The 23934-nt window shown below is 33.1% G+C and overlaps 2 protein-coding genes across 2 annotated transcripts; both read left to right on the top strand.

Annotated features, from left to right (window-relative positions):
* The first annotated feature begins 20656 nt into the window (after nt 1-20656).
* LOC113784325 (putative F-box/LRR-repeat protein At3g42770) lies at nt 20657-21670 on the top strand. Its single transcript, XM_027330464.2, has 2 exons — nt 20657-21544; nt 21659-21670. The coding sequence occupies exons 1-2, from the start codon at nt 20657-20659 to the stop codon at nt 21668-21670; spliced, it is 900 nt and encodes a 299-aa protein (XP_027186265.1).
* A 151-nt stretch (nt 21671-21821) lies between these two features.
* LOC101493177 (F-box/FBD/LRR-repeat protein At5g56570-like) lies at nt 21822-23285 on the top strand. Its single transcript, XM_027330462.2, has 3 exons — nt 21822-21875; nt 22715-22999; nt 23268-23285. The coding sequence occupies exons 1-3, from the start codon at nt 21822-21824 to the stop codon at nt 23283-23285; spliced, it is 357 nt and encodes a 118-aa protein (XP_027186263.2).
* Nucleotides 23286-23934: the final 649 nt, after the last annotated feature.

Genomic DNA, 23934 nt, shown 5'->3' with positions numbered 1-23934 from the left:
TTAGAGGTGCCAACTTCTTCATTTTGAACTTCTAAATCTTTGTTTGTATCCATTTAACTACAACAAGTTCAACATGCACTTTAGTATAACATCAACAAGCTCAACATGGATCATGCATTATTATAAACAAACTCAACATGTATCAGTATATCTTAAAAAAGCTCAACATGCATTCTAATGATTACAAAAATTTAATAACATCAATACCTGAATAATGATGGTTCGAAGAAAGACGAAATGCAAAGAAAAGAGGGTTTGCAGAAAGTTCACAGAAATATGGTTCACAGAAATACGGTTTGAAGAAATACGTAATGAGGGTTACGTATTTCAATGAAAATATATTGTGTGAAATGGGAGAGATGATCTTGGATGGAAATAAGGTTCGAAATGAAGGAGATGATCGTGGAAATAAGGTTCGTAAAGGACGGGATGATAGGGTTTGCAAAAGAAGAGAAGAAATGAAGGTTGAGATGAAGGTTACGTAATGAAGAGGAAACTGAAGAGGTAACTGTTATATATACGTAACACTTTTACAGCGCTTTTTATAAGCCTTTTTACAGCGCTTTTTTTGTAAAGCGCTCTAAAAGGCTTCTTTAGTTAAATTCTTAAAAGGCTCTTTTACAGCGCTTTTGACAAATAAGCGCTGTAAAAGACCTCCGTGTGTTATTATGTTATTTGAATGCCTTTTACGCCTTTTACAGCGCTTTTGTCAAATAAGCGCTGTAAAAGACCTCCGTGTGTTATTATGTTATTTGAATGTTTTTTAAAGCCTTTTACAGCGCTTTTTACACATAAGCGCTCTAAAATGTCTCTTTATGTTAATTTTAAGAGGCTCTTTTACAGCGCTTTTTCCAAATAAGCGCTGTAAAAGACCTCCGTGTGTTATTATGTTATATTAATGTTTTTTAAAGCCTTTTACAGCGCTTTTTACACATAAGCGCTCTAAAATGTCTCTTTATGTTAATTTTAAGAGGCTCTTTTACAGCGCTTTTTCCAAATAAGCGCTGTAAAAGACCTCCGTGTGTTATTATGTTATATTAATGTTTTTTAAAGCCTTTTACAGCGCTTTTCCACATAAGCGCTCTAAAATGTCTCTTTAGGTTAATTTTAGAAGGCTCTTTTACAGCGCTTTTTCCAAATAAGCGCTGTAAAAGACCTCCGTGTGTTATTATGTTATATTAATGTTTTTTAAAGCCTTTTACAGCGCTTTTCCACATAAGCGCTCTAAAATGTCTCTTTAGGTTAATTTTAGAAGGCTCAACATGCAAAACCCACATAGTAGTAACTGGTCACCACCAAAATCCCTTCATCTTCACCAAACTCTTCTCCTTTTATGCATCTTCTTCACAAACATCAAAGCTTACTCTTTCACAATTCAATCTCCACCTCAACACCCTTTTTATCTCTTTACATTCTCTTTCCTTCTTAAATCGAAACTTGGTATTCAGGATCATTGCCATGTTGCGAAAAATGGGTTTGTGTCTGATGTTTTTGTTAACAATGTGTTTTTGGGTATTCCCATGATGCGTACAAGGTGTTTGATGAAATGGGTTAATGTCTGATGTTTTTTGGATTCCCATGATGCGTACAATGTGTTTGAAGAAATGGGTTTGTGTCTGATGTTTTTTGAATCCCATGATGCGTACAAGGTGTTTGAAGAAATTAGGTGTCTGATGAATATTATTTTTAAAGCCATTTGACAGCGCTTTGGCAAACAAGCGCTGTAAAATGTCTTTTTTACTCACTTTCAAAAGAGTCGTTTACAGCGCTTTGTGTGGAAAGCGCTGTAAAAGGTATAACACACTCATTATTTTATTTTTAAAATGATCGTTTACAGCGCTTTTTCCAAATAAGCGCTGTAAAAGACCTCCGTGTGTTATTATGTTATTATGTATCTTTTAGGTTAATTTTAGAAGGCTCTTTTACAGCGCTTTTTCCAAATAAGCGCTATTATTGTTTTTGTGTTTTGTTATGTTATTTTTTAAACAAGCTCAACATGCAAAACCCACATAGTAGTAACTGGTCACCACCAAAATCCCTTCCTCTTCACCAAACTCATGTGTTTTGTTTTATTGTTTTATTTTATTTTTGTGTTTGGTTTATTTGGGTTGGGATGACATTAAAAACCTTTTTATCAGTTCAGTTCAGAAAATAAATTAATCAGAACTTAGTATAAAACACTCAATTCAGATTACATGCATGAATTATTAGAAATGAGAATCTCTCTATTCAGTTCAGTTCAGTTCAGTTCAGAAAATAAATTAATCAGAACTTAGTATAAAACACTCAATTCAGATTACATGCATGAATTATTAGAAATGACAATGAGAATCTCTCTGTACAGTTCAGTTCAGTTCAGTTCAGAAAATAAATTAATCAGAACTTAGTATAAAACACTCAATTCAGATTACATGCATATTTACAATAACACAGTTCAGATTACATGCATAGCTTATATAAAACAATTAAACATATACATTAAGATGCCCTTCTTCTTTTCCTGGTGACATTCACATTTGTTTGTCCATTTACAATACGAAACGATGGATTAATCCAAATTCCCTCATCATGATCATCTCTAAGATATAAACCATCATCAGTTGAATCAATTTCATGTGGTTGTTGTGATGTTGCAAATAAAAGATCATTACCAACATCTTCATCATTATTGTTATCATCACTTATTTTATTGGTCGATAGGACAACAGACCATTTATCATTAGAAGGATCAGTGACATAAAACACTTGTTGAGCTTGCGACGCTAAAATAAAAGGCTCGTCTTTGTATCCCACCCTATTAAAATCGACAAGCAAGAATCCTGACTCATCAATCCGAACGCCATTATTATTATCGACCCACTTGCAACCAAATATAGGAACACGAAACATTGTGTAGTCTAACTCCCATATGCGCTCGATAACCCCAAAATATGATAGATTTGCATATATTGGGTTTTTGTCTTTTGCACTTGAGACATGCATCGCTTCAGCTACGAGAGTGACTCCACTATTTTGCATAGTGGTCTGATCATCTTGTTCTTTGGTATAAAATGTGTAGCCGTTAATAACATAACCAGTGTAAGAAAAGACATGTAAGCTCGGACCATTTGCTAGCCACCTCAATCTATTTGAAATTGATCCGGGGTCTATATCAAATTTTGACATTATGTGATTTTTTAACCATGTTACAAAACTTCGATTGTGCTCTCGAGTTATCCAATTTTGATTCCTATTCATGTTCAAACGAGATAACTGATCAATGTGTATTGTAACATACGGTTGAACCTCATCATCATTGTGCAGAACATACAATTGTGCCTGCTCCCATTCTGTCCTTGATATAGTCAGTAGTCTCCTTCCAGTTATCCCTTCTCCTGATAGTCTTCCCGAATGACGAGACATGGGAAGCCCTATGGATTCAACATTGGACAGATATTCAGTACAAAATTCAGCAGCCTCTTCAACAATGTATCGTTCAGCAATACAACCTTCTGGTCGACTTCTACTTTTTACGTACCCTTTTAATATTTTCATATATCGTTCTATCGGATACATCCATCTCATATAAGCTGGCCCACAAAGTTGTGTCTCCTTAACCAGATGAACAGTAAGGTGAACCATTATATCAAAAAACGATGGTGGGAAATACATTTCAAGCTCACACAAAGTAACAACAATTTCCCTCTGCAATGTCGGTAATTTCTGAGGGTCGATCACTTTACTACAAATTTCCCTGAAGAAGAAACATAATCTAGTTAAGGCTAGTCGAACTTTTTCAGGTAAAATGGAACGTATACCTATTGGTAGCAAATGCTCCATTATAATATGACAATCATGGGTCTTCAAACCTTTTAACTTGAGGTCTTTCATACAAACCAAATTTTTAATGTTCGAAGAGTATCCTTCTGGAACTTTAACTTCGTGTAGAAATTTACATAAAACAATTTTTTCCTTTCTAGATAGAGTATGAGCGGCTGGAGGTAGATATGTGCGATTTCCTTTCTTTACTGGAGCCAGTTCATTTCTTATTCCCATATCGACCAAGTCCAATCTTGCATTGACGCCATCTTTAGACTTTCCTGGAACATTGAGTAACGTACCAATAACACTTTCAAATACATTTTTTTCAATATGCATCACATCGAGGAAATGTCTTACATACAATGACTTCCAATATGGCAATTCAAAGAAAATTGACTTTTTCTTCCACCCAGTTTTCACCAGCTCTCCCGCAAAAGGTTTGCCAAATTTATTGGTCAAACCTTGTACTTTTTCAAGTATTTGATATCCAGTCGGTGCTAAAGGAGCTTTACCTTCCTCTGATTTTCCATTGAATGCATTTCTCCACCCACGATACTGATGACTATAAGGTAAAAATCTACGATGTCCAAGAAACACATTCTTCTTACAATGTTTCAACCGCATCCAATTTGTACTCTCTTCACATATAGGACATGCACACTGACCTTTAATGCTATATCCTGATAAATTACCATATGCTGGAAAATCATTAATTGTGCCGAACAACATAGCCCTCAAATTGAAACACTTTTTCCTATACCCATCATAAACTTCCACACCTGTCTCCCACAGAATTTTTAAATCTTCAATTAAAGGAGTCAAGTATACGTCGATATCATTCCCCGGTTGTTTGGGTCCAGAAATTAACAGAGACAACATCATAAACTTACGCTTCATACATAACCATGGAGGTAGGTTATATATTACCAAAATCACAGGCCACGTGCTATGTGAGATGCTTTGAAGACCATGTGGATTCATTCCATCAGTAGAAAGTGCAAGTCTTAGATTTCTTGACTCTATCCCGAATTCAGGATACTCGTGATCAATTTTTGCCCATTGTGGGGAATCTGCAGGGTGTCGAAACATTCCATCTCTAATTCTTTCATCTGCATGCCATGTCAAGTGTTTTGAATCTTCTTCACTGCGATACATGCGCCTAAATCTTGGTATTATAGGAAAATACCACACGACTTTTGCTGGAGTAGATTCTTTCTTCTTATATCGAGAGACATTGCATTTCGGACACGCCTTAAGTAGTTCATATTCGTTTCGAAATAAAATGCAATCGTTAGGACACGCATGAATCCTTTCGTAACTCATTCCAATAGAACACAAAATCCGTTTAGCCTCGTAGGTTCGACTGGGAAGTTCATTATCATCTGGCAACATATCTTTTATGAGTGTTAATAATTCCGTAAAGCTTTTATCAGACCATCCATTACTCGCTTTTAAGTTGTACAACTTTAATATCGCTGACAGTCTTGTGAATTTAGTACAACCATTATATAATTCTTTCTCTGCATCACTCAACAAACTTTCAAACATTTTAGGACAATCTCGAAGATCTTCTTCAACTGCTTTTGCAATCTCATCAACTCGGTCCGGCTCATATGTATCTGTATCGAAATCAGTTGAAGCATATGTAGAACTATTCTCAAAATTAATGTTTCCTTTTTTTTTCTCACCATGTCTTATCCAACATGTGTAGCTTTGATCAATTCCATTACATACTAGATGTCCTTCTAATTCATCTTCTCTAACACGTTTTCCAAAACAACATTTTAAACAAGGACAAACTACTCTATTTGGATCTTTTGCATTCTTCACTGCAAACTCAACAAACTCCTTCACTCCAATTTCATACTCTTTTGACAATCGATTGGCTGAAATCCATTTCCTATCCATATTATACCACCTATATAAATGCAGTAACAAAAATAATAAGCTTTCAAAACATATCAACAAGTTTCAAAAAGAAACCAATATCAACTAACAATTTCAAAACAGAACAGATCATGTGGTATGAGTTTTTGACAATTTTTGACAATTTCAAAACAGAACAGATCATGTGGTATGAGTTTTTGACAATTTTTGACAATTTCAAAACATAACAGATCATGTGTAAAAAATACCTTAGACAACGTAGATGGCCGCACAGTACGTAGAGGATATTAGGGTTCCCAACGTATATAATTATTTGAAAGATGTAGAGGATATGAGGGTTTCCAACGTATATAATTATTTGAAAGATGTATTTTACAGCGCTTGTGAAAAAAGCGCTATAATAGGTAGTTAAATTCAATGAAAGCGCATGTGTTTTACAGCGCTTGTGAAAAAAGCGCTGTAATAGGTAGTTAAATTCAATGAAAGCGCATGTGTTTTACAGCGCTTGTGAAAAAAGCGCTGTAATAGGTAGTTAAATTCAATGAAAGCGCATGTGTTTTACAGCGCTTGTGAAAAAAGCGCTGTAATAGGTAGTTAAATTCAATGAAAGCGCATGTGTTTTACAGCGCTTGTGAAAAAAGCGCTGTAATAGGTAGTTAAATTCAATGAAAGCGCATGTGTTTTACAGCGCTTGTGAAAAAAGCGCTGTAACTGATTCGCGAAAGCGCTTCCGTTTACAGCGCTTTTTTGACAAGCGCTGTAAAAGCCTTATAACGTGATGCGCAAACGTTATATGACCTACTACAGCGCTTGTTTTACAGCGCTTTACATAAAAAGCGCTGTAATAGGTTCCGTTATTTTTAAAATATAATTACAACAGCGCTTGTGTTTAGAAAGCGCTGTAAAATGGGCGCTGTTAAATGTCATTTCTGACGTAGTGCGTAAATTCGTTTTAAATTTGTTTTTATTTATTTAAAGTAAATGATTTTTATTTAAAGTGAATGATTTTACAACGCTTGTAAAAAACACGGTCTAATAGGTCATTTAATTATTTGAAAGCGCAAGTCTTGCAAGTCTTTTACAGCGCTTGTAAAAATAGCGCTCTAATAGGTCATTTAATTATTTGAAAGCGCAAGTCTTGCAAGTCTTTTACAGCGCTTGTAAAAATAGCGCTCTAATAGGTCATTTAATTATTTGAAAGCGCAAGTCTTGCAAGTCTTTTACAGCGCTTGTAAAAATAGCGCTCTAATAGGTCATTTAATTATTTGAAAGCGCAAGTCTTGCAAGTCTTTTACAGCGCTTGTAAAAATAGCGCTCTAATAGGTCATTTAATTATTTGAAAGCGCAAGTCTTGCAAGTCTTTTACAGCGCTTGTAAAAATAGCGCTCTAATAGGTCATTTAATTATTTGAAAGCGCAAGTCTTGCAAGTCTTTTACAGCGCTTGTAAAAATAGCGCTCTAATAGGTCATTTAATTATTTGAAAGCGCAAGTCTTGCAAGTCTTTTACAGCGCTTGTAAAAATAGCGCTCTAATAGGTCATTTAATTATTTGAAAGCGCAAGTCTTGCAAGTCTTTTACAGCGCTTGTAAAAATAGCGCTCTAATAGGTCATTTAATTATTTGAAAGCGCAAGTCTTGCAAGTCTTTTACAGCGCTTGTAAAAATAGCGCTCTAATAGGTCATTTAATTATTTGAAAGCGCAAGTCTTGCAAGTCTTTTACAGCGCTTGTAAAAATAGCGCTCTAATAGGTCATTTAATTATTTGAAAGCGCAAGTCTTGCAAGTCTTTTACAGCGCTTGTAAAAATAGCGCTCTAATAGGTCATTTAATTATTTGAAAGCGCAAGTCTTGCAAGTCTTTTACAGCGCTTGTAAAAATAGCGCTCTAATAGGTCATTTAATTATTTGAAAGCGCAAGTCTTGCAAGTCTTTTACAGCGCTTGTAAAAATAGCGCTCTAATAGGTCATTTAATTATTTGAAAGCGCAAGTCTTGCAAGTCTTTTACAGCGCTTGTAAAAATAGCGCTCTAATAGGTCATTTAATTATTTGAAAGCGCAAGTCTTGCAAGTCTTTTACAGCGCTTGTAAAAATAGCGCTCTAATAGGTCATTTAATTATTTGAAAGCGCAAGTCTTGCAAGTCTTTTACAGCGCTTGTAAAAATAGCGCTCTAATAGGTCATTTAATTATTTGAAAGCGCAAGTCTTGCAAGTCTTTTACAGCGCTTGTAAAAATAGCGCTCTAATAGGTCATTTAATTATTTGAAAGCGCAAGTCTTGCAAGTCTTTTACAGCGCTTGTAAAAATAGCGCTCTAATAGGTCATTTAATTATTTGAAAGCGCAAGTCTTGCAAGTCTTTTACAGCGCTTGTAAAAATAGCGCTCTAATAGGTCATTTAATTATTTGAAAGCGCAAGTCTTGCAAGTCTTTTACAGCGCTTGTAAAAATAGCGCTCTAATAGGTCATTTAATTATTTGAAAGCGCAAGTCTTGCAAGTCTTTTACAGCGCTTGTAAAAATAGCGCTCTAATAGGTCATTTAATTATTTGAAAGCGCAAGTCTTGCAAGTCTTTTACAGCGCTTGTAAAAATAGCGCTCTAATAGGTCATTTAATTATTTGAAAGCGCAAGTCTTGCAAGTCTTTTACAGCGCTTGTAAAAATAGCGCTCTAATAGGTCATTTAATTATTTGAAAGCGCAAGTCTTGCAAGTCTTTTACAGCGCTTGTAAAAATAGCGCTCTAATAGGTCATTTAATTATTTGAAAGCGCAAGTCTTGCAAGTCTTTTACAGCGCTTGTAAAAATAGCGCTCTAATAGGTCATTTAATTATTTGAAAGCGCAAGTCTTGCAAGTCTTTTACAGCGCTTGTAAAAATAGCGCTCTAATAGGTCATTTAATTATTTGAAAGCGCAAGTCTTGCAAGTCTTTTACAGCGCTTGTAAAAATAGCGCTCTAATAGGTCATTTAATTATTTGAAAGCGCAAGTCTTGCAAGTCTTTTACAGCGCTTGTAAAAATAGCGCTCTAATAGGTCATTTAATTATTTGAAAGCGCAAGTCTTGCAAGTCTTTTACAGCGCTTGTAAAAATAGCGCTCTAATAGGTCATTTAATTATTTGAAAGCGCAAGTCTTGCAAGTCTTTTACAGCGCTTGTAAAAATAGCGCTCTAATAGGTCATTTAATTATTTGAAAGCGCAAGTCTTGCAAGTCTTTTACAGCGCTTGTAAAAATAGCGCTCTAATAGGTCATTTAATTATTTGAAAGCGCAAGTCTTGCAAGTCTTTTACAGCGCTTGTAAAAATAGCGCTCTAATAGGTCATTTAATTATTTGAAAGCGCAAGTCTTGCAAGTCTTTTACAGCGCTTGTAAAAATAGCGCTCTAATAGGTCATTTAATTATTTGAAAGCGCAAGTCTTGCAAGTCTTTTACAGCGCTTGTAAAAATAGCGCTCTAATAGGTCATTTAATTATTTGAAAGCGCAAGTCTTGCAAGTCTTTTACAGCGCTTGTAAAAATAGCGCTCTAATAGGTCATTTAATTATTTGAAAGCGCAAGTCTTGCAAGTCTTTTACAGCGCTTGTAAAAATAGCGCTCTAATAGGTCATTTAATTATTTGAAAGCGCAAGTCTTGCAAGTCTTTTACAGCGCTTGTAAAAATAGCGCTCTAATAGGTCATTTAATTATTTGAAAGCGCAAGTCTTGCAAGTCTTTTACAGCGCTTGTAAAAATAGCGCTCTAATAGGTCATTTAATTATTTGAAAGCGCAAGTCTTGCAAGTCTTTTACAGCGCTTGTAAAAATAGCGCTCTAATAGGTCATTTAATTATTTGAAAGCGCAAGTCTTGCAAGTCTTTTACAGCGCTTGTAAAAATAGCGCTCTAATAGGTCATTTAATTATTTGAAAGCGCAAGTCTTGCAAGTCTTTTACAGCGCTTGTAAAAATAGCGCTCTAATAGGTCATTTAATTATTTGAAAGCGCAAGTCTTGCAAGTCTTTTACAGCGCTTGTAAAAATAGCGCTCTAATAGGTCATTTAATTATTTGAAAGCGCAAGTCTTGCAAGTCTTTTACAGCGCTTGTAAAAATAGCGCTCTAATAGGTCATTTAATTATTTGAAAGCGCAAGTCTTGCAAGTCTTTTACAGCGCTTGTAAAAATAGCGCTCTAATAGGTCATTTAATTATTTGAAAGCGCAAGTCTTGCAAGTCTTTTACAGCGCTTGTAAAAATAGCGCTCTAATAGGTCATTTAATTATTTGAAAGCGCAAGTCTTGCAAGTCTTTTACAGCGCTTGTAAAAATAGCGCTCTAATAGGTCATTTAATTATTTGAAAGCGCAAGTCTTGCAAGTCTTTTACAGCGCTTGTAAAAATAGCGCTCTAATAGGTCATTTAATTATTTGAAAGCGCAAGTCTTGCAAGTCTTTTACAGCGCTTGTAAAAATAGCGCTCTAATAGGTCATTTAATTATTTGAAAGCGCAAGTCTTGCAAGTCTTTTACAGCGCTTGTAAAAATAGCGCTCTAATAGGTCATTTAATTATTTGAAAGCGCAAGTCTTGCAAGTCTTTTACAGCGCTTGTAAAAATAGCGCTCTAATAGGTCATTTAATTATTTGAAAGCGCAAGTCTTGCAAGTCTTTTACAGCGCTTGTAAAAATAGCGCTCTAATAGGTCATTTAATTATTTGAAAGCGCAAGTCTTGCAAGTCTTTTACAGCGCTTGTAAAAATAGCGCTCTAATAGGTCATTTAATTATTTGAAAGCGCAAGTCTTGCAAGTCTTTTACAGCGCTTGTAAAAATAGCGCTCTAATAGGTCATTTAATTATTTGAAAGCGCAAGTCTTGCAAGTCTTTTACAGCGCTTGTAAAAATAGCGCTCTAATAGGTCATTTAATTATTTGAAAGCGCAAGTCTTGCAAGTCTTTTACAGCGCTTGTAAAAATAGCGCTCTAATAGGTCATTTAATTATTTGAAAGCGCAAGTCTTGCAAGTCTTTTACAGCGCTTGTAAAAATAGCGCTCTAATAGGTCATTTAATTATTTGAAAGCGCAAGTCTTGCAAGTCTTTTACAGCGCTTGTAAAAATAGCGCTCTAATAGGTCATTTAATTATTTGAAAGCGCAAGTCTTGCAAGTCTTTTACAGCGCTTGTAAAAATAGCGCTCTAATAGGTCATTTAATTATTTGAAAGCGCAAGTCTTGCAAGTCTTTTACAGCGCTTGTAAAAATAGCGCTCTAATAGGTCATTTAATTATTTGAAAGCGCAAGTCTTGCAAGTCTTTTACAGCGCTTGTAAAAATAGCGCTCTAATAGGTCATTTAATTATTTGAAAGCGCAAGTCTTGCAAGTCTTTTACAGCGCTTGTAAAAATAGCGCTCTAATAGGTCATTTAATTATTTGAAAGCGCAAGTCTTGCAAGTCTTTTACAGCGCTTGTAAAAATAGCGCTCTAATAGGTCATTTAATTATTTGAAAGCGCAAGTCTTGCAAGTCTTTTACAGCGCTTGTAAAAATAGCGCTCTAATAGGTCATTTAATTATTTGAAAGCGCAAGTCTTGCAAGTCTTTTACAGCGCTTGTAAAAATAGCGCTCTAATAGGTCATTTAATTATTTGAAAGCGCAAGTCTTGCAAGTCTTTTACAGCGCTTGTAAAAATAGCGCTCTAATAGGTCATTTAATTATTTGAAAGCGCAAGTCTTGCAAGTCTTTTACAGCGCTTGTAAAAATAGCGCTCTAATAGGTCATTTAATTATTTGAAAGCGCAAGTCTTGCAAGTCTTTTACAGCGCTTGTAAAAATAGCGCTCTAATAGGTCATTTAATTATTTGAAAGCGCAAGTCTTGCAAGTCTTTTACAGCGCTTGTAAAAATAGCGCTCTAATAGGTCATTTAATTATTTGAAAGCGCAAGTCTTGCAAGTCTTTTACAGCGCTTGTAAAAATAGCGCTCTAATAGGTCATTTAATTATTTGAAAGCGCAAGTCTTGCAAGTCTTTTACAGCGCTTGTAAAAATAGCGCTCTAATAGGTCATTTAATTATTTGAAAGCGCAAGTCTTGCAAGTCTTTTACAGCGCTTGTAAAAATAGCGCTCTAATAGGTCATTTAATTATTTGAAAGCGCAAGTCTTGCAAGTCTTTTACAGCGCTTGTAAAAATAGCGCTCTAATAGGTCATTTAATTATTTGAAAGCGCAAGTCTTGCAAGTCTTTTACAGCGCTTGTAAAAATAGCGCTCTAATAGGTCATTTAATTATTTGAAAGCGCAAGTCTTGCAAGTCTTTTACAGCGCTTGTAAAAATAGCGCTCTAATAGGTCATTTAATTATTTGAAAGCGCAAGTCTTGCAAGTCTTTTACAGCGCTTGTAAAAATAGCGCTCTAATAGGTCATTTAATTATTTGAAAGCGCAAGTCTTGCAAGTCTTTTACAGCGCTTGTAAAAATAGCGCTCTAATAGGTCATTTAATTATTTGAAAGCGCAAGTCTTGCAAGTCTTTTACAGCGCTTGTAAAAATAGCGCTCTAATAGGTCATTTAATTATTTGAAAGCGCAAGTCTTGCAAGTCTTTTACAGCGCTTGTAAAAATAGCGCTCTAATAGGTCATTTAATTATTTGAAAGCGCAAGTCTTGCAAGTCTTTTACAGCGCTTGTAAAAATAGCGCTCTAATAGGTCATTTAATTATTTGAAAGCGCAAGTCTTGCAAGTCTTTTACAGCGCTTGTAAAAATAGCGCTCTAATAGGTCATTTAATTATTTGAAAGCGCAAGTCTTGCAAGTCTTTTACAGCGCTTGTAAAAATAGCGCTCTAATAGGTCATTTAATTATTTGAAAGCGCAAGTCTTGCAAGTCTTTTACAGCGCTTGTAAAAATAGCGCTCTAATAGGTCATTTAATTATTTGAAAGCGCAAGTCTTGCAAGTCTTTTACAGCGCTTGTAAAAATAGCGCTCTAATAGGTCATTTAATTATTTGAAAGCGCAAGTCTTGCAAGTCTTTTACAGCGCTTGTAAAAATAGCGCTCTAATAGGTCATTTAATTATTTGAAAGCGCAAGTCTTGCAAGTCTTTTACAGCGCTTGTAAAAATAGCGCTCTAATAGGTCATTTAATTATTTGAAAGCGCAAGTCTTGCAAGTCTTTTACAGCGCTTGTAAAAATAGCGCTCTAATAGGTCATTTAATTATTTGAAAGCGCAAGTCTTGCAAGTCTTTTACAGCGCTTGTAAAAATAGCGCTCTAATAGGTCATTTAATTATTTGAAAGCGCAAGTCTTGCAAGTCTTTTACAGCGCTTGTAAAAATAGCGCTCTAATAGGTCATTTAATTATTTGAAAGCGCAAGTCTTGCAAGTCTTTTACAGCGCTTGTAAAAATAGCGCTCTAATAGGTCATTTAATTATTTGAAAGCGCAAGTCTTGCAAGTCTTTTACAGCGCTTGTAAAAATAGCGCTCTAATAGGTCATTTAATTATTTGAAAGCGCAAGTCTTGCAAGTCTTTTACAGCGCTTGTAAAAATAGCGCTCTAATAGGTCATTTAATTATTTGAAAGCGCAAGTCTTGCAAGTCTTTTACAGCGCTTGTAAAAATAGCGCTCTAATAGGTCATTTAATTATTTGAAAGCGCAAGTCTTGCAAGTCTTTTACAGCGCTTGTAAAAATAGCGCTCTAATAGGTCATTTAATTATTTGAAAGCGCAAGTCTTGCAAGTCTTTTACAGCGCTTGTAAAAATAGCGCTCTAATAGGTCATTTAATTATTTGAAAGCGCAAGTCTTGCAAGTCTTTTACAGCGCTTGTAAAAATAGCGCTCTAATAGGTCATTTAATTATTTGAAAGCGCAAGTCTTGCAAGTCTTTTACAGCGCTTGTAAAAATAGCGCTCTAATAGGTCATTTAATTATTTGAAAGCGCAAGTCTTGCAAGTCTTTTACAGCGCTTGTAAAAATAGCGCTCTAATAGGTCATTTAATTATTTGAAAGCGCAAGTCTTGCAAGTCTTTTACAGCGCTTGTAAAAATAGCGCTCTAATAGGTCATTTAATTATTTGAAAGCGCAAGTCTTGCAAGTCTTTTACAGCGCTTGTAAAAATAGCGCTCTAATAGGTCATTTAATTATTTGAAAGCGCAAGTCTTGCAAGTCTTTTACAGCGCTTGTAAAAATAGCGCTCTAATAGGTCATTTAATTATTTGAAAGCGCAAGTCTTGCAAGTCTTTTACAGCGCTTGTAAAAATAGCGCTCTAATAGGTCATTTAATTATTTGAAAGCGCAAGTCTTGCAAGTCTTTTACAGCGCTTGTAAAAATAGCGCTCTAATAGGTCATTTAATTATTTGAAAGCGCAAGTCTTGCAAGTCTTTTACAGCGCTTGTAAAAATAGCGCTCTAATAGGTCATTTAATTATTTGAAAGCGCAAGTCTTGCAAGTCTTTTACAGCGCTTGTAAAAATAGCGCTCTAATAGGTCATTTAATTATTTGAAAGCGCAAGTCTTGCAAGTCTTTTACAGCGCTTGTAAAAATAGCGCTCTAATAGGTCATTTAATTATTTGAAAGCGCAAGTCTTGCAAGTCTTTTACAGCGCTTGTAAAAATAGCGCTCTAATAGGTCATTTAATTATTTGAAAGCGCAAGTCTTGCAAGTCTTTTACAGCGCTTGTAAAAATAGCGCTCTAATAGGTCATTTAATTATTTGAAAGCGCAAGTCTTGCAAGTCTTTTACAGCGCTTGTAAAAATAGCGCTCTAATAGGTCATTTAATTATTTGAAAGCGCAAGTCTTGCAAGTCTTTTACAGCGCTTGTAAAAATAGCGCTCTAATAGGTCATTTAATTATTTGAAAGCGCAAGTCTTGCAAGTCTTTTACAGCGCTTGTAAAAATAGCGCTCTAATAGGTCATTTAATTATTTGAAAGCGCAAGTCTTGCAAGTCTTTTACAGCGCTTGTAAAAATAGCGCTCTAATAGGTCATTTAATTATTTGAAAGCGCAAGTCTTGCAAGTCTTTTACAGCGCTTGTAAAAATAGCGCTCTAATAGGTCATTTAATTATTTGAAAGCGCAAGTCTTGCAAGTCTTTTACAGCGCTTGTAAAAATAGCGCTCTAATAGGTCATTTAATTATTTGAAAGCGCAAGTCTTGCAAGTCTTTTACAGCGCTTGTAAAAATAGCGCTCTAATAGGTCATTTAATTATTTGAAAGCGCAAGTCTTGCAAGTCTTTTACAGCGCTTGTAAAAATAGCGCTCTAATAGGTCATTTAATTATTTGAAAGCGCAAGTCTTGCAAGTCTTTTACAGCGCTTGTAAAAATAGCGCTCTAATAGGTCATTTAATTATTTGAAAGCGCAAGTCTTGCAAGTCTTTTACAGCGCTTGTAAAAATAGCGCTCTAATAGGTCATTTAATTATTTGAAAGCGCAAGTCTTGCAAGTCTTTTACAGCGCTTGTAAAAATAGCGCTCTAATAGGTCATTTAATTATTTGAAAGCGCAAGTCTTGCAAGTCTTTTACAGCGCTTGTAAAAATAGCGCTCTAATAGGTCATTTAATTATTTGAAAGCGCAAGTCTTGCAAGTCTTTTACAGCGCTTGTAAAAATAGCGCTCTAATAGGTCATTTAATTATTTGAAAGCGCAAGTCTTGCAAGTCTTTTACAGCGCTTGTAAAAATAGCGCTCTAATAGGTCATTTAATTATTTGAAAGCGCAAGTCTTGCAAGTCTTTTACAGCGCTTGTAAAAATAGCGCTCTAATAGGTCATTTAATTATTTGAAAGCGCAAGTCTTGCAAGTCTTTTACAGCGCTTGTAAAAATAGCGCTCTAATAGGTCATTTAATTATTTGAAAGCGCAAGTCTTGCAAGTCTTTTACAGCGCTTGTAAAAATAGCGCTCTAATAGGTCATTTAATTATTTGAAAGCGCAAGTCTTGCAAGTCTTTTACAGCGCTTGTAAAAATAGCGCTCTAATAGGTCATTTAATTATTTGAAAGCGCAAGTCTTGCAAGTCTTTTACAGCGCTTGTAAAAATAGCGCTCTAATAGGTCATTTAATTATTTGAAAGCGCAAGTCTTGCAAGTCTTTTACAGCGCTTGTAAAAATAGCGCTCTAATAGGTCATTTAATTATTTGAAAGCGCAAGTCTTGCAAGTCTTTTACAGCGCTTGTAAAAATAGCGCTCTAATAGGTCATTTAATTATTTGAAAGCGCAAGTCTTGCAAGTCTTTTACAGCGCTTGTAAAAATAGCGCTCTAATAGGTCATTTAATTATTTGAAAGCGCAAGTCTTGCAAGTCTTTTACAGCGCTTGTAAAAATAGCGCTCTAATAGGTCATTTAATTATTTGAAAGCGCAAGTCTTGCAAGTCTTTTACAGCGCTTGTAAAAATAGCGCTCACGTTATGCGCAAACGTTATATGACCTACAACAGCGCTTGTCATCAAAAGCGTTGTAAAAGGCTCCGTTATTTTTAAAATATATTTACAACAGCGCTTGTGTTGAGCAAGCGCTGTAAAATGGGCGCTGTTAAATGTCATTTTTGGCATAGTGCTATATGAATTAATCTAATCAAACGACATGCATCATATAGATTGTATCATGTAGATTGGTATATGTAGATACTCACATCATATAGATTAGTACGTGTATATGACTAACATTTATTTTACTAATTTTTTTTAATTATTAAAATTGTATTTTTTTATTAGTCCTTATTTTTAAGTTTAGAACCGCACCTCCAAAATCTTAAGACAACTCTAGAGGGCCTAGACCAAATACATAAATTTTTTTAAACCAAAATTATAATCTAGCAAAACACGAGATAATAATTTATAAAAAAAATTATAAAAACAACAACTATAATTATAAAATAAAATAAATTTTCGAACTAATTTTTAATTATTAGAAATGTAAACCAAAATTTGATCTACTACCTCTCTCCAATTTATTTTATAAATTTACAGTTTAAAATTGTTACATGCAATAAGATATTATACTTTTTATTTATATATTAAAATTTTAAAATTTCGGTCACCCCAATGTCTTAGTTCAGCATCTGTAAACCATTGTAGAAGCATATCCGCTCTTGTGTATCTTTTTCATGAGAGATGTTCTCTCTTACTATTTCTTATCTTTTCTTTCTAAATATTAGTGTTCTTCCTCTAAATCACGTAATCCAATTATTGGGTTCCTAACAATTGGTCAAACCTGTCGGATTCAAAGGAGTGACAGTGTGCATGGAATTAGAGGATTGGTCGGCTAAGAAGGCGGAGCTGGCCAACTTTTCAGGGACTGATCTTATTGGGTGGATCACAAAGGCTGAAAGGTTCTTTTTGAAGCATGAAATTCACGGGTTTGATAAAGTGTAGTGGCGTTCATGAGCTTGGATGCATGGATATTGTTTTGGTTTTGTTTTTGGGATCAAGAAAACCCATATCCAACTTTGGAATCTTTTTGCATAGGTCTGATCCGTAGATTTTGCAATCAAGAACTAGAAAACAAAGGGGCTGCTGTCGGAAAACCAAAAACCATCAGAAAAATCAGAATCAATAAAGAGTGGGAAGTTAACAAAGCAAGAATCGATGAAGAAAGATTCAGAAAAGGAAAAAAATCTCATCTCGCGTTTATGGTTGAAGAAGGAAACATCACACACCTTAAATGGCCTGTTTGGTTGGATGAACCATGCTAGGAAGTTCTTTTTTATTCATAAAACTTATGAAGAAGATGAATGTTCTATCAAAGACTCAAATTTTGGAAATTTGGATATGGAGGAAATCATGTTTAGCGACAAACAAACCACACTGGCAGAGGAAGAAGGAAGCCGCCACTGCATCATGCGCAAAGGCACTGGGTCTGTGTCCATTAAGATTCCGGCAAGCTTGTGATGTCACCAGATTGGAAAGTGCAATTAGAAACAATAGGGATCACAGTTATAGGGAAACCAACCACGAAGAAACTACATCTGATGGCTTATTCTATGATTGTAGCTCCCCCATAACCAACAAAACCACCAGACCTACCGCTGCCAAAACCACCAGACCTGAAGGACAACAGCAACAAGTTTCCACATCTCAAGGTTCATCAATGGCATTATTGCTTTCTCTTTTCTTGTCCTTGTTTATCGTCTATTTTTCTTTTTGCAGAGCTTTCCCCCGGTAAGCCATACTCGATGCAGCAAATGTTCTCTTCAATTCAAACTTGGTCTCCTTGTTCCTCACACTCGAAATTGTGGCTGAATAGCTTCTCGAACATTTGCCTTATGCCACCACCTTTGGTCTGTCCAGTCCCGCGTTTGAGAAATACGACACAATCAAATGGGTCCGACCGCCATTAATTAGAGGCTGTACTTTGTTGGGCAACTCATAACTCAGCGGGTTTGCAGCTATGGCAGGAAAGTGCAGAAAAATGGAATATGAAAGTGCCTAAAGCTGAAGTTGAGTTTTCAACAATGGGATCCTGGAGGATATATTTTAAATTTTTTTTAACCATTGAACAAGTAGACTTTAGTATATGTCAACCTTGAGGACAAGATTGTTTTGAAGAGGGTGTAATGTTAGGATATACAAATAGGGATAATTAGGAGTTTGTTAGTAGTTGTGTTCCTAAGTTGTTAGTAGTGTATTGGTGTACCTGCTTTGGTGTTTCTGTTATTAGTTAGTACTATCTAGAACTTAATTTCTATCCTAATGTACCAGAAGTTTTTAAACAGAGGCTTCCACCCCTTTAAAAAGAAGTTTTTTATCACCTTTAGAAATTGAGTGGTGTAAACCATTTTAACGAGAGGGATTCTCTCTTACTATTTCTTATCTTTTCTTTCTAAATATTACTGTTCTTCTTCTAAATCAAAAAATCCAATTCTTGGGTTCCTAACAATTGGTTCGACCTATTGTTGAATCAAATCTCTTTCAAAATATTTTTCTTTTAAAAAATTGAAGATAGTTATAACTGTATCAAGATGATGAAAAACAAGTTAATAAACTAAATCCTATACAATTGAAAAAAAAATCTAAATCATAAAGCCATATATAATACCAAGATTCTAATTTTTTTATTACTAATACAACTTTATTACAAATAGTGAAATTAAAATACCACTATTTAACTAGTTATCAGAATCCTTATATTATGCCTCCTCGGATCAAGTCTTTATCAATTGTATCAAGCAATTTTTGTTTTTGGATTGAGACTAAAAAATCATCATCCAATAAAAGAAGAGACCCAAAATAGAGAGTATCTTATACTTAACGCTCCAAATTTCTTTAAAATCATTATGAAAAAAATTAAAGATTATTACGATCGACTTTATCAAACGATCAGTGAAGATAATAAAAAAAGTAATGCACTCAAGTTTTAAAATCATTTTCAAATTTTATTAGACATCTTTTTTTTTATATAGATGTGGATAGAGGTGTATATAGGTTGGGTTGGACCGGTTTTGACAAAATTCGATATTCAACTCAATCGATTATTTTTGAGTTGGGTTAAGTTCTAAACCCGCATTTTTTTATTTAACCCGAACCGACCCGATCAAGAACGGGTTGAGTTGGATTGACGGGTTATACATAAATAATAACCTATTTTTTATTTTACGGGAAAATATATTGAATGAAAATATATTTAATACTTGAATATCTCAAAAACTATAAAATTTCAATCACATAATTCAATTCTTTAAAAATCATCAATCTTTCACACAAAAAAATAAATCCAAAAAACTTCAAATACATAAATAAATTCAACAACAATAAATCAATAAAATATGAAAATGCATTAATTCTAAGCAATGTCAACTTCAAGTACAAGCACTTAACAAGTTCCTTAAAATATGGAAGGAAACAATTGGGAATCTGCAAAAACAAATATTAATAATAAAAGTGAAAAGATAAAGAAGAAGAAATAATAAATAATTAAAATATGCATTAAACAAAGCAATAACAAGTACCTTAAGATGCAATAGTGATTGTGTTAAGCTCAGCAGTAGTCACTCCAACATTAATTGAAATTAATTCAGACAACTCTAGAATTTTAAATACAATACACAATCTCAGTAGCACACTAAATGGACTGGTGAGAAGCTGAATTTTAAATAAAATACATAATCTCATTAGCACACCAAATGGCACAACTTCAAGAAGCTGAAAATCTAAAGAAGAAGAATAATGAAACCCTATTGGACTATTAAGACACCAAACAAAATTTAAAAAAAAAATATATAACTAGTTATCGAATCAGATCTACGGGTCGACGGGTTCAAATTATTAAACCCATTTTCAACCGGTTGGATCAGGTCGAACCTGAAAATGATTGGGTATGGATAAAAATCAGATTGAGTTGAATTGGGTGATAGGATTGACGGGTCGACCCGCACCCATGTACACCCCTAGATGTGGAGACGATTATACTACTACTTTTCTCCAATATTAAAAGTGTAAATCAAAATCTAATCTACTACTTTTCTCCAATATATTTTTGTCTTCAATATATTTTTATAAATTTACATCTTAAAATTCTTATATGCAATTCGATATTATACTTTTTATTTATTGATTAAAATTTTGGTATAAATGGATATGTTAGTAAAAAATAATACTTAAAAAAGTAATATGTTAGTAAAAAAATTTGGTAGAAATATGTTAATAAAAAAATAATTAATGCACTTAAAAATTTAATTAGAATCTTATAAAAAAGGATTTCGTAAGAAAATCATATATTTAAATACAAGCTTAATAATACTTTTAGTATAAATGGATTTAGAAATTAAGATCTAGAATGAAAATTAAATAATATATTATAATTCACGAAAAAATAAAAGAGATCAAACATTCTTATAAAAAATATATGATTTCCTTTTTTATTCTCATCCTATTACAAAGTATCAGATAATAAAAAAAAGTTAATAAACTAAATCCTACACAATTTCAAAAAATAAAAAGAGAGATCTATATTTACTAGTAGACCTGATATTATTCATAGTCAAATTAGAATTGATTCAAATTTTCTTTGTGGGTTGAGACTAAAAAAACGTAGTTTCAATGGAGGAAGCGAAGAAACCCAAAACAGATCACGACCGATTAAGCAGTCTCTCCGATGATTTACTATGTCATATTCTTACATTCCTTTCAATAAAAGAGGCTTACAGAACAAGTGTTCTTTCTTCAAGATGGATATCACTCTGCAGCAAAATCCTCGACCTTCAATTTGAATTACCATTGTCTTCAAAAGCTAACATGTCTAGAGAAATTCAGCATGCATATGCGGTTCTTCTAAGACGCAACGAAAATATAAGAAAATTAGCATTCCATAGTCAACTTGGTTGCAAACCACATGTTGCACAATTGTGGGTCTTAAGAGCAAAACAACTTAAAGTGAAGGAACTTGACTTAGATTTGATTCTCCAGAAACCAACCATATTGCCGATTTCGCTTCTCATGTCTACGTCACTTGTGATTTTGAAATTGCGTGGCAATATTAAAACCTTATTTCATTCTTCTATTGTTGTTAATTTTCCTTCACTAAAGATTCTTCATCTTGAATTACTTTTTCTCTACACTTCTACTAATGATGGTGAATATGATCTCAATTATTTTTTATGTGGTTGTCCATGTCTTGAGGAATTTCTTTTACAAGATTGTTTGATACGACCTATCAATATCTCCCATCACTTATTAAAGAGATTATGTCTTAATTTATTCAATCCTAGTTATATTACCGACTTTGGCCCATTACAACTTAATGTTCCTTCACTTGAAATTCTTGATATTACTGATTGTACCCTTCGAAAATATGAGTTTATAAACTTGTTTAATGTTCATCGAGCAACTATTCGTCTCAGTAAGCCTTCGGATTTTGACGGTTTGTATAAACTCTTGAATGGAATTTCTAATGTCAAATCACTGATTCTCACTTCAGACACAATTAAGGTACGTTTCGTTTTTTTTTATAATGATAAATTTCATATTTAGTAAGAGCTCGTATGCAACTTTCTTTTCATTTTTTATAACTTTGTCATTCAATTTTATTTAATTTTTAAATAGTTTATATTATAAAATAGTTGTTCGTTTTATTTGAACACCTTGTGATTTCCACTTTGTTGTGCAGTCTCTAAGCAATGAGGACAATCTTGGAAACCTAAGTCTTCTCACTTTTCACAATTTATTATATATGTCGGTCGAAATATCTAAGAATTTCAGTTGGAATATGCTCCTTTGCTTTCTTCAAAATGCTCCAAAGCTAGAGAATCTTGTCGTTAAGGTTGGTATTTTTTTTCTATTATATTTGCATATTTTTAATTTAGGATTTTGTTATACTTTTTTACTTTTTTTTTGTTGAGATATTCTTATAATATTCTAAATTTGACTGCAAAAAATCATGTTTAATTTATCATTTGTTAAAAAAATCTAAATAATTATGGAAAAGATTCTTATAATATTTTAAACATATATTCAAAAAATCATTCAAAAGTTCAGAAAATATATTGAATTAATTCAAAATCAAGGATCAAAATTATTGAACAATATTTGAGATCATTGTTTTGAAATGTTTTAGAAGAACTAATTAAAAATAAAATATGGTATATTTATAAGCATGACAAACTTATTTAATCCTAAAAAAAACAAAGATATAAATTCAAATTAATTTTAAATAAAGTTGTTACTTGTATGTAATTCATGGTTTAGTAATTATCACTCTAGTCTAACTTATGGTAAAAATCATTTAATCTTCTAAAAAAAAGCATTTAATAATATTCATGTTTCTAACTAACATAATATCCATGTTTTTTTCTACAAGAACATAACATCAATGTTAAACACTTAAACCTTATTTTTTTTAACTAAAATCTATTCATAAATATGATTTGTTGAATGTAACAAAAATATATATAAAACAAATGCTAACAAGTTTTCCTTGTTAATTAGAAATCTATTTAAAGTTGAGTTTTCAACTCTTTAAAGTTGAGTTTTTCTTATAATTTAAAGTTTTCAGCCCTTTGGACACTTACTAGCAAGATCATAGATATAATTTGTTGATTAGTATTTTGAATGCGCTCATGGTGAATTCGATCTAATGACAATTTGGTTATTTACATGCAGAAATTGTTTAAAAGAAATTCGAAAAGAAAAGAGGTTGGAAACTCTAGGTGGATCGAACCACAAATAACTCCGACATGTATTTCAACCAATCTCAAAATATTTGAATTCAAAGGAGTTCAAAACATAAAAGTTGAGTTGGACTTTATACGATATATTATAAAGAGCTCAAAAATGTTAGAGAAAGTTAAGATTTTTACACCAAAGTCAAAGGGGACGTCAGAGAAGAAATCTATAGTTGAAACAAAACTACTCAAGTGGTCAAAGAAATCATCGGTACTAGCATGGGTATGAATGAACCTTACTTCCTTTATTTTCTTTACAACTTTTAAGTCTCATAAAATAAATCACATTTGAAGAAATATTCTTATTATTAAAAAAATACTAAATATGAATGAAAAACTTAAAAAAATTAGATCAATTATTAACAAGTTTAATATTATTATTAACTTTTTTTTTTTAATTCTTGTGATTGAGTCAACATAATCCTATATTAGGAAAAGAGGAGGTCATATTTTTGTATATGATCTTATAATTTATACAAAATTTGTTACAGGAAATTAATTCGGTTTGAAGATCATTTGGATGCCTTCAAGGTTTCAATGAAGACTACTTGACGCTCCCATATAATCAATTTGTGGCATAAAATGCACATATGGGACAAATACAATTTCAATATATGACTTAGTACCTTTAACTTATTTATTCAGAATTATCAAAATGTGCTGAATAAAAAACAATTTTATAACTTATTTATTTATTTTTATTGCTACGTATTGTTTTGTAAAATAGACAATACTTTAATACTAGTTGTTTAAATTTGAATTTTGTTGCAATCAGTTATTATGGTAGTACTTATTATTTTAAAATTCTCCTCTTCTTCTCTTTGAACCATTGTTTCATTTCTTTTTGTTATATCCTTTTATGTCAATTTTGTTTAACATTTTTTATTTTATTCTTTTGTTTACTGAAATTTATGGATATAACCTTAAATTAATTAATCAAAATATAGGATTAAATATAATTTTGCTCATTTATCTTTGACCTAATATTAGTTTTAGTCTTTTACCTTTTTTTGATTCATTTTAGTTGTTTATCTTTTATAAATGATGTATTTTAATCCTTGCCACAATCAAAACAAAAGTTATAACAATATTTTATCATTAGAATCCTTTCTAACTATAACACCCCGAATTTCAAAGCGAGGGTGTATTTTTTTTTTC

The sequence above is a fragment of the Cicer arietinum genome, chromosome 7, assembly GCF_000331145.2.
Source record: "Cicer arietinum cultivar CDC Frontier isolate Library 1 chromosome 7, Cicar.CDCFrontier_v2.0, whole genome shotgun sequence".
NCBI classification, from domain to species: domain Eukaryota; kingdom Viridiplantae; phylum Streptophyta; class Magnoliopsida; order Fabales; family Fabaceae; genus Cicer; species Cicer arietinum.
The sequence above is the reverse complement of the archived record's forward strand: the minus strand, read 5'-3'. Positions and strand labels throughout refer to the sequence as shown.